A 21353-nucleotide genomic window follows, 5' to 3' on the forward strand; every position below is an offset into this window, starting at 1 on the left:
AAAACGCCATTCTCCGGAACTATGGAGCGAGCAACAGATTTGTTGGAAATCATACATACTGATGTATGTGGTCCGATGAATATTGAGGCTCGCGGTCGGGTATCGTTATTTTCTCACCTTCACAGATGATTTGAGCAGATATGGGTATATCTACTTAATGAAACATAAGTCTGAAACATTTGAAAAGTTCAAAGAATTTCAGAGTGAAGTGGAAAATCATCGTAACAAGAAAATAAAGTTTCTATGATCTGATCGTGGAGGAGAATATTTGAGTTACGAGTTTGGTCCTACATTTGAAACAATGCGGAATAGTTTCGCAACTCACGCCACCCGGAACACCACAGCGTAATGGTGTGTCCGAACGTCGTAATCGTACTTTACTAGATATGGTGCGATCTATGATGTCTCTTACTGATTTACCGCTATCGTTTTGGGGTTATGCTTTAGAGATGGTTGCATTCACGTTAAATAGGGCACCATCAAAATCTGTTGAGACGACGCCTTATGAACTATGGTTTGGCAAGAAACCAAAGTTGTCATTTCTTAAAGTTTGGGGCTGCGATGCTTATGTGAAAAAGCTTCAACCTGATAAGCTCGAACCCAAATCGGAGAAATGTGTCTTCATAGGATACCCAAAGGAAACTATTGGGTACACCTTCTATCACAGATCCGAAGGCAAGATATTCGTTGCTAAGAATGGATCCTTTCTAGAGAAGGAGTTTCTCTCGAAAGAAGTGAGTGGGAGGAAAGTAGAACTTGATGAGGTAACTATACCTGCTCCCTTATTGAAAAGTAGTTCATCACAGAAATCGGTTCCTGTGACATCTACACCAATTAGTGAGGAAGCTAATGATGATGATCATGAAACTTCAGATCAAGTTGCTACCGAACCTCGTAGGTCAACTAGAGCAAGATTCGCACCAGAGTGGTATGGTAATCTAGTTCTGGAGGTCATGTTACTTGACCATGACGAACCTACGAACTATGAGGAAGCGATGATGAGCCTAGATTATGCAAAATGGCTTGAGGCCATGAAATTTGAGATGGGATCCATGTATGAGAACAAAGTGTGGACTTTGGTTGACTTGCCCGATGATCGACAAGCCATCGAGAACAAATGGATCTTCAAGAAGAAGACATACACTGACGGTAATGTTACTGTCTACAAAGCTCGACTTGTTGCAAAAGGTTTTCGACAAGTTCAAGGAGTTTACTACGATGAGACCTTCTCACCCGTAGCGATGCTTAAGTCCGTCCGAATCATGTTAGCAATTTCTGCATTTTATGATTATGAAATTTGGCAAATGGATGTAAAGACTACATTCCTGAATGGATTTCTGGAAGAAGAGTTGTATATGATGCAACCTGAAGGTTTTATCAATCCAAAGGGAGCTAACAAAGTGTGCAAGCTCTAGCAATCCATTTATGGACTGGTGCAAGCCTCTCGCAGTTGGAATAAACGCTTTGATAGTGTGATCAAATCATATGGTTTTATACAGACTTTTGGAGAAGCCTGTATTTACAAGAAAGTGAGTGGGAGCTCTGTAGCATTTCTAATATTATATGTGGATGCCATATTATTGATTGGAAATGATATAGAATTTCTGGACAACATAAAAGGATACTTGAATAAAAAATTCAATGAAAGACCTCGGTGAAGCTGCTTATATATTGGGCATCAAGATCTATAGAGATAGATCAAGACGCTTAATTGGACTTTCACAAAGCACATACCTCAATAAAGTTTTGAAGAAGTTCAAAATGGATCAAGCTAAGAAAGGGTTCTTGCCTATGTTACAAGGTGTGAAGTTGAGTAAGACTCAATGCCCGACCACTGCAGAAGATAGACAGAAAATGAAAAGTGTTCCCTATGCTTCAGCCATAAGCTCTATCATGTATGCAATGCTGTGTACCAGACCTGATGTGTGCCTTGCTATTAGCTTAGCAGGGAGTTACCAAAGTAATCCAGGAGTGGATCACTGGACAGCGGTCAGGAACATCCTGAAGTACCTGAAAAGGACCTAGGATATGTTTCTCGTTTATGGAGGTGACAAAGAGCTCATCGTAAATGGTTACGTTGATGTAAGCTTTCACACTAATCAGGACGATTCTAAATCGCAAACCGGATACGTGTTTATATTAAACGATGGAGCTGTCAGTTGGAGCAGTTCTAAACAGAGCGTCGTGGCGGGATCTACATGTGAAGCAGAGTACATTGCTGCTTCGGAAGCAGCGAATGAAGGAGTCTGTATGAAGGAGTTCACATCCGATCTAGGTGTCATACCTAGTGCATCGGGTCCAATGAAAATCTTTTGTGAAAATACGGGTGCAATTGCCTTGGCGAAAGAATCCAGATTTCACAAAAGAACCAAGCACATCAAGAGACGCTTCAACTCCATCCGGGATCAAGTCCGGGTGGGAGACATAGAGATTTGCAAGATACATACGGATCTAAATGTTGCAGACCCGTTGACTAAGCCTCTTCCACGATCAAAACATGATCAACACCAAGGCTCCATGGGTGTTAAAATCATTACTGTGTAATCTAGACTATTGACTCTAGTGCAAGTGGGAGACTGAAGGAAATATGCCCTAGAGGCAATAATAGTGTTACTATTTATTTCCTTATTTCATGATAAATGTTTATTATTCATGCTAGAATTGTATTAACCGGAAACATAATACATGTGTGAATACATAGACAAACATAGTGTCACTAGTATGCCTCTACTTGACTAGCTCATTGATCAAAGATGGTTAAGTTTCCTAAACATAGACATGAGTTGTTATCTGATCAATGGGATCACATCATTAGGAGAATGTGTTGGAAATATGCCCTAGAGGCAATAATAAATTGGTTATTATTATATTTCCTTGTTCATGATAATCGTTTATTATCCATGCTAGAATTGTATTGATAGGAAACTCAGATACATGTGTGGATACATAGACAACACCATGTCCCTAGTAAGCCTCTAGTTGACTAGCTCGTTGATCAATAGATGGTTACGGTTTCCTGACCATGGACATTGGATGTCGTTGATAACGGGATCACATCATTGGAGAATGATGTGATGGACAAAGACCCAATCCTAAGCCTAGCACAAGATCATGTAGTTCGTATGCTAAAGCTTTTCTAATGTCAAGTATCATTTCCTTAGACCATGAGATTGTGCAACTCCCGGATACCGTAGGAGTGCTTTGGGTGTGCCAAACGTCACAACGTAACTGGGTGGCTATAAAGGTACACTACGGGTATCTCCGAAAGTGTCTGTTGGGTTGGCACGAATCGAGACTGGGATTTGTCACTCCGTGTAACGGAGAGGTATCTCTGGGCCCACTCGGTAGGACATCATCATAATGTGCACAATGTGATCAAGGAGTTGATCACGGGATGATGTGTTACGGAACGAGTAAAGAGACTTGCCGGTAACGAGATTGAACAAAGGTATCGGGATACCGACGATCGAATCTCGGGCAAGTATCGTATCGCTAGACAAAGGGAATTGTATACGGGATTGATTAAGTCCTTGACATCGTGGTTCATCCGATGAGATCATCGTGGAACATGTGGGAGCCAACATGGGTATCCAGATCCCGCTGTTGGTTATTGACCGGAGAGTCATCTCGGTCATGTCTGCATGTCTCCCGAACCCGTAGGGTCTACACACTTAAGGTTCGGTGACGCTAGGGTTATAGAGATATTAGTATGCGGTAACCCGAAAGTTGTTCGGAGTCCCGGATGAGATCCCGGATGTCACGAGGAGTTCCGGAATGGTCCGGAGGTAAAGAATTATATATAGGAAGTGCTATTTCGGCCATCGGGACAAGTTTCGGGGTCACCGGTATTGTACCGGGACCACCGGAAGGGTCCCGGGGGTCCACCGGGTGGGGACACCCACCCCGGGGGCCACATGGGCTGTAGGGGTGTGCGCCTTGACCTATATGGGCCAAAGGCACCAGCCCCAAGAGGCCCATGCGCCAAGAGAAGAGGGAAAGGAAGAGTCCTAAAGGGGGAAGGCACCTCCTAGGTGCCTTGGGGAGGATGGACTCCTCCCTTGGCCGCACCCTTCCTTGGAGGAAGGGCCAAGGCTGCGCCCCCCCCCCTCTCCCTTGGCCCTATATATAGTGGGGGGGAAGGGAGGGCAACCATACCCAAGCCCTGGCACCTCCCTCTCCCTCCCATGACACATCTCCCTCCTCCCGCAGCGCTTGGCGAAGCCCTGTTGGAATCCCGCTACTTCCACCACCACGCCGTCGTGCTGCTGGATCTCCATCAACCTCTCCTCCCCCTTGCTGGATCAAGAAGGAGGAGACGTCGCTGCTCCGTACGTGTGTTGAACGCGGAGGTGCCGTCCGTTCGGCGCTAGGATCATCGGTGATTTGGATCACGACGAGTACGACTCCATCAACCCCGTTCTCTTGAACGCTTCCGCGCGCGATCTACAAGGGTATGTAGATCCACTCCTCCCTCGTTGCTAGATGACTCCATAGATAGATCTTGGTGACACGTAGGAAAATTTTGAATTTATGCTACATTCCCCAACAGTGGCATCATGAGCTAGGTCTATGCGTAGTTTCTATGCACGAGTAGAACACAAAGTAGTTGTGGGCGTTGATTTTGTTCAATATGCTTACCGTTACTAGTCCAATCTTGATTCGACGGCATTGTGGGATGAAGCGGCCCGGACCGACCTTACACGTACTCTTACGTGAGACAGGTTCCACCGACTGACATGCACTAGTTGCATAAGGTGGCTAGCGGGTGTCTGTCTCTCCCACTTTAGTCGGATCGGATTCGATGAAAAGGGTCCTTATGAAGGGTAAATAGCAATTGGCATATCACGTTGTGGTTTTTGCGTAGGTAAGAAACGTTCTTGCTAGAAACCCATAGCAGCCACGTAAAACATGCAAACAACAATTAGAGGACGTCTAACTTGTTTTTGCAGGGTATGCTATGTGATGTGATATGGCCAAAAGGATGTGATGAATGATATATGTGATGTATGAGATTGATCATGTTCTTGTAATAGGAATCACGACTTGCATGTCGATGAGTATGACAACCGGCAGGAGCCATAGGAGTTGTCTTTATTTATTTATGACCTGCGTGTCAACATAAACGTCATGTAATTACTTTACTTTATTGCTAACCGTTAGCTGTAGAAGTAGAAGTAATAGTTGGCAAGACAACTTCATGAAGACACGATGATGGAGATCATGATGATGGAGATCATGGTGTCATGCCGGTGACGATGATGATCATGGAGCCCCGAAGATGGAGATCAAAGGAGCAATATGATATTGGCCATATCATGTCACTATTTTGATTGCATGTGATGTTTATCATGTTTATACATCTTATTTGCTTAGAACGACGGTAGTAAATAAGATGACCCCTCATTAAAATTTCAAGAAAGTGTTCCCCCTAACTGTGCACCATTGTGAAAGTTCGTCGTTTTGAAGCACCACGTGATGATCGGGTGTGATAGATTCTTACATTCGAATACAACGGGTGTTGATGAGCCTAACATGTACAGACATGGCCTCGGAACACATGCGAAACACTTAGGTTAACTTGACGAGCCTAGCATGTACAGACATGGCCTCGGAACACAAGAGACCGAAAGGTCGAGCATGAGTCGTATAGAAGATATGATCAACATGAAGATGTTCACCGATGTTGACTAGTCCATCTCACGTGATGATCGGACACGGCCTAGTTGACTCGGATCATGTAATCACTTAGATGACTAGAGGGATGTCTATCTGAGTGGGAGTTCATAAGATGAACTTGTTTATCTTGAACATAGTCAAAAGGATTTTGCAAATTATGTCGTAGCTCGCGCTTTAGTTCTACTGTTTAGATATGTTCCTAGAGAAAAATTAGTTGAAAGTTGATAGTAGCAGTTATGCGGACTAGGTCCGTATACCGAGGATTGTCCTCATTGCTTCATAGAAGGCTTATGTCCTTAATGCACCACTCAGTGTGCTGAACCACGAACGTTGTATGTGGATGTTGCGAACATCTGACATACACATTTTGATAACTATGTGATAGTTCAGTTAAACAGTTTAGAGTTGAGGCACCGAAGACGTTTCGAGACGTCGCGAAACATATGAGATGTTTTGAGGACTGAAATTGGGATTTCAGGCTCGTGCCCACGTCAAGAGGTATAAGATCTCCGACGATTTTCTTAGCCTGCAAACTAAGGGAGAAAAGCTCAATTGTTGAGCTTGTGCTCAGATTGTCTGAGTACAACAATCATTTGAATCGAGTGGGAGTTGATCTTCCAGATGAGATAGTGATGTTTCTCCGAAGTCATTACCACCAAGCTGCTAGAGCTTCGTGATGAACTATAATATATCAGGGACATATATGATGATCCTTGAGATATTCGCGATGTTTGACACCACAAAAGTAGAAATCAAGAAGGAGCATCAATTGTTGATGGTTGGTGAAACCACTAGTTTCAAGAAGGGCAAGGGTAAGAAGGGATACTTCATGAAACGGCAAATCAGCTGCTGCTCTAGTGAAGAAACCCAAGGTTGAACCCAAACCCGAGACTAAGTGCTTCTGTAATAAGGGGAACAGCCACTGGAGCAGAATTACCCTAGATACTTGGTAGATGAGAAGGCTGGCAAGGTCGATAGAAGTATATTGGATATACATTGTGTTAATGTGTACTTTACTAGTACTCCTAGTAGCACCAGGGTATTAGATACTGGTTCGGTTGCTAAGTGTTAGTAACTCAAAATAAAAGCTACGGAATAAACGGAGACTAGCTAAAGGTGAGCTGACGATATGTGTTGGAAGTGTTTCCAATGTTGATATGATCAAGCATCGCATGCTCCCTCTACCATCGAGATTGGTGTTTGCGTTGAGCATAGACATGATTGGATTATGTCTATCGCAATACGGTTATTCATTTAAGGAGAATAATGGTCACTCTATTTATTTGAATAATACCTTCAATGGTCTTACACCTAAAATGAATGGTTCATTGAATCTCGATCATAGTGATACACATGTTCATGCCAAAAGATATAAGATAGTAATGATAGTACCACCTACTTGTGGCACTGCCACTTAAGTCATATCGGTATAAAACGCATGAAGAGGCTCCATGTTGATGGATCTTTGGACTCACTCATTTTTGAAAAGTTTGAGACATATGAACCATGTTTGTTGGTAGATATGCATGAAGAAACTCTATACAGATGGATCGTTTGGACTCACTTGATTTTGAATCACTTGAGACATGCAAATCATACCACATGGGCAAGATGACTGAAAGCCTCGTTTTCAGTAAAATGGAACTAGAAAGCAACTTGTTGGAAGTAATACATTTTGATGTGTGCAGTCCAATGAGTGCTGAGGCGTGTAGTGGATATCATTATGTTCTTACTTCACTGATGACTTGAGTAGATGTTGAGTATATTTACTTGATGAATCACGAGTCTGAATTATTGAAAGGTTCAAGTAATTTCAGGGTGAAGTTGAAAGATCGTCGTGACAAGAGGATAAAATATCTATGATATGATCATAGAGATGAATATCTGAATTACGAGTTTGGCACAGAATTAAGACATTGTGGAAATTGTTTCACAACTAATACAGCCTGGAACACCATAGTGTGATGGTGTGTCCGAACATCATAACTGCACCCTATTGGATATGATGCATACCATGATGTCTCTTATCGAATTACCACGATAGTTTATGGGTTAGGCATTAGAGACAACCACATTCACTTTAAATAGGGCACCACGTAATTCTGATGAGATGACACCGTATGAACTATGGTTTAGAGAAACCTAAGCTGTCATTTCTTAAAAGTTTGGGGCTGCGACGCTTATGTGAAAAAGTTTCAGGCTGATAAGCTCGAACCCAAAGCGGATAAATGCATCTTCATAGGACACCCAAAACAGTTGGGTATACCTCCTGTCTCAGATCCGAAAGCAATAAGGGATTGTTTCTAGAATCGGGTCCTTTCTCGAGGAAAAGTTTCTCTCGAAAGAATTGAGTGGGAGGATGGTGGAGACTTGATGAGGTTATTGAACCGTCTCTTCAACTAGTGTGTGGCAGGGCACAGGAAGTTGTTCCTGTGGCACCTACACCAATTGAAGTGGAAGCTTATGATAGTGATCATGAAACTTCAGATCAAGTCACTACCAAACCTCGTGGGATGACAAGGATGCGTACTACTTCAGAGTGGTACGTAATCCTGTCTTGGAAGTCATGTTGCTAGACAACAATGAACCTACGAGCTATGGAGAAGCGATGGTGGGCCTGGATTCCGATAAATGGCTCGAGGCCATAAAATCCGAGAGAGGATCCATGTATGAAAACAAAGTGTAGACTTTGGCAGAACGGCTCGATGGTCGTAAGGCTGTTGAGTACAGATGGATTTTAAAAGGAAGACGGACAATGATGGTAAGTATCACCATTAAGAAAGCTCGACTTGTCGTTAAGATGTTTTCCGACAAGTTCAAGGAGTTGACTACGATGAGACTTTCTCACTCGTAGCGATGCTAAGAGTCTGTTGGAATTATATTAGCGATTACTGCATTATTTATGAAATCTTGCAGATAGGATGTCAAAACATTGTTTCCTCGACGATTTTCTTGAGGAAAGGTTGTATGTGATACAACCGGAAGGTTTTGTCAATCCTGAAAGATGCTAATAAGTATGCAAAGCTCCAGCAATCCTTCTAAGGACTGGAGTAAGCATCTCGGAGTTGGAATGTATGCTTTGATGAGATGATCAAAGATTTTGGGTGTATACAAAGTTTATGAGAAACTTGTATTTCCAAAGAAGTGAGTGGGAGCACTATAGAATTTCTGATGAATATATGTTGTTGACATATTGTTGATCAGAAATGACGTAGAATTTCTGGAAAGCATATAGGGTTATTTGGAAAGTGTTTTTCAATGGAAAGCCTGGATTAAGCTACTTGAACATTGAGCATCAAGATCTATAAGGATAGATCAAAACGCTTAATGGTACTTTCAAATGAGCACATACCTTGACATGATCTTGAAGGTGTTCAAGATGGATCAGTCAAAGAAGGAGTTCTTGCCTGAGTTGTAAGGTATGAAGTTAAGACTTAAAGCTCGACCACGGCAGAATAGAGAGAAAGGACGAAGGTCGTCCCCTATGCTTAGATCATAGGCTCTACAGTATGCTATGCTGTGTACCGCACCTGAAGTGTGCCTTGCCATGAGTCAGTCAAGGGGTACAAGAGTGATCCAAGAATGGATCACAGGACAGCGGTCAAAGTTATCCTTAGTAACTAGTGGACTAAGGAATTTTCTCAATTATGGAGGTGGTAAAAGAGTTCGTCGTAAAGGGTTACACCGATGCAAACTTTGATACTAATCTAGATTATTCTGAGTAGTAAACTGGATTCGTATAGTAGAACAGTTATTTGGACTAGCTCAAAATAGAACGTGGTAGCTGCATCTGGGAGATGACATAGAGATTTGTAAAGCACACATGGATCTGAAAGATTCAGACCCATTGACTATAACATCTCTCACAAGCATAACATGATCAAACCCAGAACTCATCGAGTGTTAATCACATGGTAATGTGAACTAGATTATTGACTCTAGTAAACTCTTTGGGTGTTAGTCACATGGGGATGTGACCTTGAGTGTTAATCACATATCGATGTGAACTGGATTATTGACTCTAGTGCAAGTGGGAGACTGTTGGAAATATGCCCTAGAGGCAATAATAAATTGGTTATTATTATAGTTCCTTGTTCATGATAATCGTTTATTATCCATGCTAGAATTGTATTGATAGGAAACTCAGATACATGTGTGGATACATAGACAACACCATGTCCCTAGTAAGCCTCTAGTTGACTAGCTCGTTGATCAATAGATGGTTACGGTTTCCTGACCATGGACATTGGATGTCGTTGATAACGGGATCACATCATTGGGAGAATGATGGATGGACAAAGACCCAATCCTAAGCCTAGCACAAGATCATGTAGTTCGTATGCTAAAGCTTTTCTAATGTCAAGTATCATTTCCTTAGACCATGAGATTGTGCAACTCCCGGATACCGTAGGAGTGCTTTGGGTGTGCCAAACGTCACAACGTAACTGGTGGCTATAAAGGTGCACTACGGGTATCTCCGAAAGTGTCTGTTGGGTTGGCACGAATCGAGACTGGGATTTGTCACTCCGTGTGATGGAGAGGTATCTCTGGGCCCACTCGGTAGGACATCATCATAATGTGCACAATGTGATCAAGGAGTTGATCACGGGATGATGTGTTACGGAACGAGTAAAGAGACTTGCCGGTAACGAGATTGAACAAGGTATCGGGATACCGACGATCGAATCTCGGGCAAGTATCGTACCGCTAGACAAAGGGAATTGTATACGGGATTGATTAAGTCCTTGACATCGTGGTTCATCCGATGAGATCATCGTGGAACATGTGGGAGCCAACATGGGTATCCAGATCCCGCTGTTGGTTATTGACCGGAGAGTCATCTCGGTCATGTCTGCATGTCTCCCGAACCCGTAGGGTCTACACACTTAAGGTTCGGTGACGCTAGGGTTATAGAGATATTAGTATGCGGTAACCCGAAAGTTGTTCGGAGTCCCGGATGAGATCCCGGACGTCACGAGGAGTTCCGGAATGGTCCGGAGGTAAAGAATTATATATAGGAAGTGCTATTTCGGCCATCGGGACAAGTTTCGGGGTCACCGGTATTGTACCGGGACCACCGGAAGGGTCCCGGGGGTCCACCGGGTGGGGCCACCTGCCCCGGGGGGCCACATGGGCTGTAGGGGTGTGCGCCTTGGCCTATATGGGCCAAGGGCACCAGCCCCAAGAGGCCCATGCGCCAAGAGAAGAGGGAAAGGAAGAGTCCTAAAGGGGGAAGGCACCTCCTAGGTGCCTTGGGGAGGATGGACTCCTCCCTGGCCGCACCCTTCCTTGGAGGAAGGGCCAAGGCTGCCCCCCCCCCCTCTCCCTTGGCCCTATATATAGTGGGGGGAAGGGAGGGCAACCATACCTAAGCCCTGGCGCCTCCCTCTCCCTCCCATGACACATCTCCCTCCTCCCGCAGCGCTTGGCGAAGCCCTGTTGGAATCCCGCTACTTCCACCACCACGCCGTCGTGCTGCTGGATCTCCATCAACCTCTCCTCCCCCCTTGCTGGATCAAGAAGGAGGAGACGTCACTGCTCCGTACGTGTGTTGAACGCGAAGGTGCCGTCCGTTCGGCGCTAGGATCATCGGTGATTTGGATCACGACGAGTACGACTCCATCAACCCCGTTCTCTTGAACGCTTCCGCGCGCGATCTACAAGGATATGTAGATCCACTCCTCCCTCGTTGCTAGATGACTCCATAGATAGATCTTGGTGACACGTAGGAAAATTTTGAATTTATGCTACGTTCCCCAACAGAATGATGTGATTGACTTGACCCATTTCGTTAGCTTAGCACTTGATCGTTTGTTTACTGCTATTGCTTTCTTCATGACTTATACATGTTCTTATGACTATGAGATTATGCAACTCCCGAATACCAGAGGAACACTTTGTGTGCTACCAAACGTCACAACGTAACTGGGTGACTATAAAGGTGCTCTATAGGTGTCTCCGATGGTACTTGTTGAGTTGGCATAGATCAAGATTAGGATTTGTCACTCCGATTGTCGGAGAGGTATCTCTGGGCCCTCTTGGTAATACACATCACTATAAGCCTTGCAAGCATGATAACTAATGAGTTAGTTACGGGATGATGTATTACAGAATGAGTAAAGAGACTTGTCGGTAACGAGATTGAACTAGGTATTGGATACCGACGATCGAATCTCGGGCAAGTAACATACCGATGACAAAGAGAACAACGTATAGTGTTGTGCGGTTTGACCGATAAAGATCTTCGTAGAATATGTAGGAACCAATATGAGCATCCAGATTCCGCTATTGGTTATTGACCGGAGACGTGTCTCGGTCATGTCTACATAGTTCTCGAACCCGTAGGGTCTGCATGCTTAAAGTTCTGTGACGATCGGTTGTATGAGTTTATATGTTTTGATGTACCGAAGGTAGTTCGGAGTCCCGGATGTGATCACGGACATGACGAGGAGTCTCGAAATGGTCGAGACATAAAGATTGATATATTGGAAGCCTACATTTGGACATCGGAATAGTTCCGAGTGAAATCGGGATTTTACCGGAGTACCGGAGGGGTTACCAGAACCTCCCGGGGCTAATGGGCCTTGTTGGGACATAAGGGAAAGAGATAGGGGTCGGCCTAGGGCAGGCAGCGCGCCCCCTTTCCCCTGTCCGAATTGGACTAGGAGAAGGGGGGCGGCGCCCCCTTTCCTTCTCTTTCTCTCCCTGCCTTTCCCCCTCCTAGTAGGAGTAGGAAAGGGAGGAATCCTACTCCTACTAGGAGGAGGATTCCTCCTCCTAGGCGCGCCAACAAGGGCCGGCCGGCCTCCCCCTTGCTCCTTTATATACAGGGGCAGGGGGCACCTCGAGACACACAGGTTGATCACAAAGATCTCTCTCAACCGTGTGCGGTGCCCCCCTCCACCATAATCCACCTCGGTCATACTGTAGCGGTGTTTAGGCGAAGCCCTGCTGCGGTAGCTTCATCAACATCGTCACCACGCCGTCGTGCTGACGAAACTCTTCCCCGAGCTCTACTGGATCGTGAGTTCGGGGACGTCACCGAGCTGAACGTGTGCTGAACGCGGAGGTGCCGTACGTTTGGTACTGAGGATCGGTCGATCGTGAAGACGTACGACTACATCAACCGCGTTGTCATAACGCTTCCGCTTAACGGTCTACGAGGGTACGTAGACGACTCTCTCCCCTCTCGTTGCTATGCATCACCATGATCCTGCCTGTGCGTAGGAATTTTTTTGAAATTACTACGTTCCCCAACAATACTCTCATGGTCTAAGGAATTATGCAAGCATTAACCATCTTTGTGTTATTAACCATAAAACTTGTGATGGATGTATCTCATAGCAAAACATCAATCCGGGTCGATTCAACACAAATGTTCTTCTAACATTGTGCCCTTAAAGTTGCTGGCATAGACATGCCCATGATTAGGAAAACAGAACCATCATGCAACACTTGAGCTAGTCATAGAGGCCAGACTAGGAATACATTTTACCGTCTATTATTCCACACGTGCATATGAGTCTTCCTCCGAGCCTCGTGGTTATTATAGACTCAAGAACCACAACAGTTATAGCATGAAACATAAACATAATTATGAACAAGGAGATAATCAATAACATTTATTATTGCCTCTAGGACATATCTCCAACAAAAATAACAACTTTATTATTGCCTATAGGGCATATTTCCTTCATCTATGATGGGCTTCCTCAAATGCCCGAGGTCTTCATTAGCAAGCAAGTTGGATGCACACCCACTTAGTTTTCGTTGAGTTTTCATACACTTATAGCTCTTAGTGCATCTGTTGCATGGCAATCCCTACTCCTAACATTGATATCGATTGATGGGCATCTCCATAGTCCGGTGATCCGCCGAGTTGATGTGAGACTTTCTTCCTCTTGACTTCTCCTTATTGATCTATCATCACATTCTATTCCACCTATAGTGTTATATTCATGTCTCACGCTCATGTATTGCATGGAGTCGAAAATGTTAAAGCACGTTAGAAGTACGATCCAATTGTCTGGTTTGACACCGGGGTGCTCATGATTTAATCTTTAGGTTGGAAGTGCCAATCGCTGATCCCTATATATACCAAGAAAAAACGGTGAAACCAAAACTCTGTTCAGAGCTACGTCTGACTGTCCAGAATTCAGAGCCCGAAGTTGCAAAGCGTGAGGAACTCCATGTCGGTGTCGACGTACTTTGTCCAGAGATGCTTGTACTGGTTGAAGGCGACGTCGAGCCATGGCTTCAAGTTGCCGTTGAAGTGTATCACCGCGGCTCCCCGGATGTCTTCGGGCCTGACGTGCGGGTTGTAGCCGAGACCCATGACGTGCCACCACCTGTCCAGCGGCCTCGTGTTGCCGTAGAACGTCATCAGCCCTGCCGGCAGCACGGAGGCCGCGTCCCACAACGTCCCGTTCTCGTTCTGCCATGGCAACAAAACAGACAATGGAGAGCACGTCGTCAAGCTAGCTAGCTCAAAATCGTTCGTGTTTCAGGCGTGGGCAAGCTCACCATGTCCATGAGCTGGTGGAACTGGTCGGTGCACTGGTCGCGGCGCCACGCCTGGAGGTCGAACACGTTGACGCCGTAGGACCAGGCGCACGCGCTGGGGCTGAACCGCTCCCGCACGGCGGCCTCCGAGAAGTTGAGGTACTTGCCGTACCGCCGGAACCCGCCGAAGCAGGTGTCCAGCGCGCCGTTCACTTGGCCGCCCAGGTCGACGCGCCACAGCTCGGCCAGGTCCCTCTGCACCACCACGTCGTCCTCCAGGAGCACCACCCGCTGCAGCGCCGGGAACATCTCGGGGAGGTAGAACCGCAGGTAGTCGAGCTCCCGCAGCGCCACGTCCCTGTTCCCGGCCTCGATCTGCCTCAGCACGGGCGAGTAGGAGGCGTTGAGGAATGGGAAGTCGGAGGCCGCGAGGAGCTGCACGTGCGCGCCCAGCGGCGGCGGCCTGCGCGCGAACCAGACGCGGAAGGCCGGGAGGTACATGGGCGCGGTGACCACGTGGAAGACGTGGCGCGAGGGCTCGGTCGCGGCGCGCGCGGCGGAGGCCACCACGACGGACACCGCGAGGATGTTGTCGGAGAAGATGGCGTAGTGGTACAGCGACGGGTCGGTGAGCTCCGGCGGCGGGATGGCGGGGTCGGCGTCGGGGACGGCGGACGCGTTGGCGAGGAGGGACTCCATGAGCCGCATGGCGAGGCAGTGGAGGGACTTGGGCGTGGAGACCGCGGCGATGCGCGAGTTGAGCTGGCCGTCGCGGCGGGCGCGGAGGAGCTGCTGCCCGACGGCGAAGACGGTGTCGGAGAGCTTCAGGATCTTGGACTGCGTGTCGAACGCCTCCTTGGCGCCCGCGGCGAGGGCGCGCGCGCGCTTCACGTGCCCGCGGGCCTCCTTCTCCAGCAGCGCCACCGTGGAGACGGAGAGGCGGGAGGAGAGCGCGGAGAGGCGCGAGGAAGTGGACAGGAAGGACTCCGTCTGGGACGCGGAGTCGGAGCTGAGGCGGCGCGCGTGGGCCGCGTACGCCGCCAGCACGGCCGCGTGGTCCTCCGCGTGCCGGCGGACGGCCGCCAGGCGCCAGGCCGGGGAGTTGGGGACCGCCGTGGTGATGGTGGTCGCGGACAAGAAGAAGAAGACGCAGGCGAGGAAGAGGAGCGTGACCAGCGCCGCGAACGCCGCGCGGCGCGGCGCGTGCGATCGGCCGCCGGCCATCTCCTAGCTGCGCCTAGTAGAAGGACGCCGCTGAGCAACGGAGAGTGGACGAGGAGATCGTTTCGCGCGCGCTGTTTCCCCTACGCCGTCGCCGGTGGGCTTTTGTTTAGAGGGTTTGGTTGGGTTCAACTCCTTGTGGTGTCCCGCGACCGGATTTTTGTCAGTGTGCCCGGTGGGGTGGCACTTTGACTCTTTGGAGGATGATGATGATCAGTGAGCGGAGTGGTGAGGCCCCGGTCGCCGGACGGCGACGGCCTCCATTGCCCAACTGACATGGCAGATATCCGAGCCCATTGTCAGCGAGCTTGGTTCAGAACTTCAGTTGCGTTACTGAACATAAACCAGTGTATTCAGTGGACTAAAGATAAACTAATGCGCTAATGCTAGTGACTCTGGTTTTTTTTTTTTTTTTGGAAGTGGTAGTGGCTCTGGTTTGGTCGCACTAGCTTTGGCTAGTGGTGCGTGCATGTTCAAAATTTGCCTAACAGTGTGGCTGTGTGGGCAGGATTTTCCAAAGGTTGCCCCTGTCCTCTTGATTGGAAATGGGAACATGATTTGAACATTCAGGGCAATTTTAGAAAATATTTTTTTAAACATAAACAATATTTTTACTTTTTGAAAATTTCACTAAAACAAAGATATTTCTGCAATTGTAAAATAATAAATGCATTTTTTAGAAATCTCTAATAACTTAGCGAAACCCAAATATTTTTTGAAAAATTGGGAATAGTTTTTGAATTTTATTTTTTTGGGAACGAGAATGAAGAATTAAAGTTCTGGATATTTTTCAAAACGGAGATAAATTTTTTAATTCTTAATATTTTTTGAAAATATGTACAAAAATTGAAATTATGAAAAAGGTATAATTTGTTTTATAAAATATTGTATTTACAAAAAAGGAAAAAGGAAAACTAAATTTGAAGGGAAAAGGGAGAAGAGAAAAGAACAGAGAAAGAAAACAGAAATAGAACACTGAAAAGAAACAAAAATGTGTCGGCGTTCGTGCGAAGCTCTGACTTTTTGCCACTATATGCAGCAAATAGGGTTTCCCCAACTGTGTGGAAATCCCAGCAAGAAGAAACGGTGAAACAAAACTCTATTGAGAGGTCTCCAGAATTTAGAGCCCGAAATTGCAAAGCGTGAGGAACTCCATGTCGGTGTCGACGTACTTTGTCTAGAGATGCTTGTACTGGTTGAAGGCATCAAATAACGGATGGGTCTTGTCCATCACATCATTTTCTAATGATGTGATTTCGTTCATCAAATGATGATACATGTCTATGGTCGGGAAACTTAACATCTTTGATTAACGAACTAGTCAAGTAGAGGCATACTAGGGACACTCTGTTTTGTCTATGTATTCACACATGTACTAAGTTTCCGGTTAATACAATTCTAACATGAATAATAAACATTTATCATGATATAAGAAAATATAAATAACAACTTTATTATTGCCTCTAGGGCATATTTCCTTCATGAGACCTGACTCGCCTCTGTCTATGGTGCATATGAAGGTGGACTCGCCGGCAACCTCATGTGAGGGACAAGATTCACCTTTGTCATGTGTCTGAGTCCATGGTGTCAGTGCTACTTGTGGTTGTTGATCTTGAGGTGGACGGTATGTTTGCGCCTGATCATTGGAGCATAGCCAGCCGCTCGCCTTTGTGGACCATGGAGGTTCCGACGTTGCGGTCACCCACTCGCACGTGAACATCGGCAGGTGGCATGTATGTGTGACAAGGTTGATGGGATTCTCTTCCAGATAGAGCTTCGCACCTTGCTCGCACATTTGGAGGCGCCTAGCCCTGGATCTGGCAAGACGATTGTGGAGGAGCCTCTCGGGAGCAAACGAAAGAAGAATGGCACCACAGGAAAGAAGTCTGCAACTGCTTGATGGATGGCCGTCAGTCTCTTCGGTTATCCTTATGGCCTGGTTTGTCTCCGTGGATTTTGCGTTGTCCGCGGTCTTCGACCGAGGTGGTTGGTGGTTGTTGCTTGTTGGATATGATTGTCGGGCTGATTGTTCGTGTATGGAGTTGCATGCTCTGTGAGTAGTCCATATATTATTAGTTTGTATCAGTATTCACTTGATTTTTCATTAATCAACTGGGTTTGTTTTCTACTTAATTAATCGATGAGGCCAATCTTTTGCCTGTGTTTAACAAAAAAAGAAAAACTCACAACATTTGCCAGATGCTTATCCTGCCTAGCAAGTTTGAATCGCACACTTCAGCGTCCTCTCTGTCGAGTTTGATTAATGTTGGAACATCTAGACATGTCATCTTTAGGTTGAAAGTGCCAAAAGTTGGCAAATCGCTGACCCCTATATTTACCAAGAAAAAACGGTGAAACCAAAACTCTGTTCAGAGCTACAGTACGTCTGGACTCTCCAGAATTCAGAGCCTGAAATTGCAAAGCGTGAGGAACTCCATGTCGGTGTCCACGTACTTTGTCCAGAGATGCTTGTACTGGTTGAAGGCGACGTCGAGCCATGGCTTCAAGTTGCCGTTGAAGTGTATCACCGCGGCTCCCCGAATGTCCTCGGTGAAAGAACATGCGGTGCCGCCATGTTTGGTTTTGGTAATTGATGACAATCTTTATGGACTAATGGTTTCCTTGAGTTATATTTGAAGGTTTTGTCCATAGGATTTTCTTAGAGTGCATGTGTTGATTTCAAGGAGAGTTTGTGTCGACCAAGGTGTTATTCAAGGAATTATCCAAAGATTGGTCATGTGAGAGTTGAGCTTATTGCAAGCATGTCTTGAAGAAGAAGATTGTGTGATCATTCATGTCTACCTTCAAGACATCATTCAAATGAAGAGAATTGGAAAGGTTCAAGGTTGATCAAGACTAAGTCAAGAGTGAATCAAGTTGATCAACTCACAAAGCGCAGAAGATGTACCGAGAGGGATCAAGTGATCCCATGCTATGGTAAGAATTGTCAATTACGCTTTGTGTACTAACCCATGGTCTTCGTGAGAGGTCTTTGTGGGGTTAGGTTGCGGTGTGCAAGTTCAAGTGGAGCATCATGAAGAGATCAAATGCTTGAAGCTTGCCGTCCTTTGTGGTGATAATGGACTTGTGAAGATGTGCGGAAGAGTGGCTCACCCATAGTGGAGTATGGGGGAGCAATCAACTAGTCTTCATCGAGTCAACACAATCAAGAAAGGTGGTCCAACTTGAGGGAGTTAAGCTTGTCATCATCTAGCTCAAGTGGACCATGTGCAAGGCAAAGGTTTGCCCTTGATAGGTTTTCTATTTTACCGGTCTCATGATGGTAGTTGGGAGACCGGGTTATAGGATCGATTGTCGTACTATCAAGGGGGGCTCTCGATGAGTAGCTTGATCGTATCGTTCGTAGAGAGCTCAAACCATTGCATCCTTACATCATCTTTCTTGGTTCTTGTTTGGTTCTCTTTGTGAGTCTTAGAGCTTATGGTCATCTTGATGACAAGCTTGAGTTCATCGAAAACGGAGTTCGCATGCATCTTCTATGATGTTTTCGATGTTGGAGGTTTTGCCGATTCTTCTCGGTTGGAGGTTTCACTCCTCTTTTTGTTAGGCATACCTCCCCTTCCTCTTCTTACTATTACCAGTCGTTGTTTTGATGCTACTCGTCGTCTTGTTTCCAACAAGCTTGAGTTTGCTCAATTCGGAGCTCATATGCAGAAGTTATGGCAGTTCTTATTTTCTTGGAAGTGGTTTTTGTCTGGTCCCAGCGGTAGTACCACGAGCCCCAGCGGTAGTACCGCTTGAAGCTCTCAACCGTTGTACCGCTGCTTCCGGGCGGTGGTACCGCCATCTTGCTCAGCAAAGACTTGGGCGGTTGTTCCGGCCAGGCACCGCCCAAGTACCAGTCAGGCCTCTGTTTTCATGCGGTACTCGGGCGGTGGTGGCCCGGTTGGTCCGGTCGTACCGGTACCACCGCTGTCTGGAGCGGTTCTACCGCTCAGGACTTAGCCGCCCGAGCGCTCAAGGCCATGCGGTTGCACCGGCCCGGTACCGCTCGACTACCGCACTCAGGGGTGACTCCCTTCTGTTCCTATGCGGTGGTTGAGCGGTGGCTGGGCGGTTGCTCCTGTTGTTCTTCTCAACCGGTGCTACCGCCTGGTCGCCCGGTTGTACCGCCTGATATGGTTCTGCACGTATACTATGAGTCCCGGTTGTACCGGGACCAGGAGCGGTAGTACCGCTCGTGTGCGGGCTGAGCACATAACGGTTGGATTTCCCCCCTCCTATAAAAGGGGGTCTTCTTCCCCAATGAACCCTATCTCTTGAGCTCGTTTTTGCCCCCATTGTTGACCTTTTTTGAGCTTGCTAACTCTCATCCCTTCATGTGTTCTTGCTAGTTTTTGAGGGAAAAGAGAGAGGAGATCTAGATCTACATTTCCACCAATCACTTTCTCCTCTATGTGAGGGGGACCCCTTGGATCTAGATCTTGGAGTTCTTGGTGTTCTCCTTCTTGTTCTTCCTCTCATTTTCCTCCCTAGCATTAGTTGCTCCGGTGGGATTTGAGAGAGAAGGACTTGTGCACTCCGTGTGCCCTTGCCATTGCATTTGGTGCATCGGTTTGAGTTCTCCACGGTGATACGTGGAAGTGAAATTTGAGAAGCTTATTACTCTTGGGTGTTTGGGCACCCTAGAGCTTGTTCCTCTTGGGTGCCTTGGCGCCCTAGACGGTTGGTGTTGTTCGGAGCTCAATCATTGTGGTGTAAAGCTCCGGGCAAGCGTCGGGGTCTCCAATTAGGTTGTGGAGATCGCCCTGAGCAATTTGACGGGTACAGGTGACCGCCCCCAAGGGTTGCCAGAGTGTACGGGTTCGGTGACCGCCCCCAAGGGTTGCCATTTGTATGGGTTTGGTGACCGCCCTCAAGGGTCCCTTAGTGGAATCACGGCATCTTGCATTGTGCGAGGGCGTGAGGAGATTACGGTGGCCCTAGTGGCTTCTTGGGGAGCATTGTGCCTCCACACCGCTTCAAACGGAAATTAGCATCCACAAGGGTGTGAACTTCGGGATACATCATCGTCTTCGCGTGCCTCGGTTATCTCTTACCCGAGCTCTTTACTTATGCACTTTACTTTGTGATAGCCATATTGTTTCTTGTCATATATCTTGTTATCACCTAGTAGTTTATCTTGCTTAGCATAAGTTGTTGGTGCATATAGGTGAGCCTAGTTGTTGTAGGTTTTGTGCTTGAAAAATTAACCGCTAGGTTTATTCCGCATTTGTTCAAGCCTAAACCGTAATTATTTTAAAACGCCTATTCACCCCCCCTCTAGGCGACATCCACGATCTTTCACTCGGGCCTGACGTGCTGGTTGTAGCCGAGACCCATGACGTGCCACCACCTGTCCAGCGTCCTCGTGTTGCCGTAGAACGTCATCAGCATTAATAAGAATTCCTCTAGCTTAGATTACTTTGGGCAATGGAGAGGGTTGTAGGTCGCTTCCTGTTGTATTCCATTATCTTCTCATCAGACACTTGGGCATCCCAATTTTGACCCCAATTCAGTTGTTCTCGCAGATTTTCACCTAGGGCATTTGCATTCCCATGATTAGGCGTGATTGTCAGGTCCTTAAATGGAGAACATTCTTTTGATCATAATGGAGATGCAGGTGGATGATGATTATTCATCTGTGTGAAGGTAAATCCATGGGGAAGTGAAGAAATCAGTACAAGCACATAACTGAGCATTAATACTCGCTCCTTATTGATGATTTTTTTGCGGGTCGCTCTTTATTGATGATGATTACTTACGAGAAAGGATATGGGCTTCCTTGGCGCTCCAATTGGTGAGGGATTTGTTGCAGAAAGAGCTCCATGAGCATGTCGTGGGAGGCATGGAGGGCCGTCGGCGACGTGCGCGGGTAGGCGTGGAGCGAACGCGCGCTGGGGGCGGCCGGGCGCGGGGGCGCGCAAGGCGGCGTCTGGAACGGGCACTGGCGG

The 21353-nt window shown here is 46.7% G+C and overlaps 1 protein-coding gene across 1 annotated transcript; it reads right to left on the minus strand.

Annotated features, from left to right (window-relative positions):
- Positions 1-13719: 13719 nt before the first annotated feature.
- Positions 13720-15556, minus strand: LOC123130974 (probable galacturonosyltransferase 9). The gene is made up of 2 exons (XM_044550755.1): positions 14200-15556; positions 13720-14110 (listed from the first exon to the last, which is right to left on the minus strand). Exons 1-2 carry the CDS (start codon positions 15400-15402, stop codon positions 13832-13834), a joined length of 1482 nt encoding a protein of 493 aa, XP_044406690.1. The 5' UTR covers positions 15403-15556; the 3' UTR covers positions 13720-13831.
- Between the last annotated feature and the right edge of the window lie 5797 nt (positions 15557-21353).

The sequence above is a fragment of the Triticum aestivum genome, chromosome 6A (assembly GCF_018294505.1).
Source record: "Triticum aestivum cultivar Chinese Spring chromosome 6A, IWGSC CS RefSeq v2.1, whole genome shotgun sequence".
In the NCBI taxonomy this organism is placed as follows: domain Eukaryota; kingdom Viridiplantae; phylum Streptophyta; class Magnoliopsida; order Poales; family Poaceae; genus Triticum; species Triticum aestivum.

Coding starts and splice junctions, on each gene's coding strand:
- LOC123130974 (XM_044550755.1), bottom strand. CDS start 15,402: ATGGCCGGCGGCCGATCGCACGCGCCGCGCCGCGCGGCGTTCGCGGCG. Junction 14,111..14,199: donor TCCACCAGCTCATGGACATG/GTGAGCTTGCCC, acceptor TTGCCATGGCAG/AACGAGAACGGGACGTTGTG.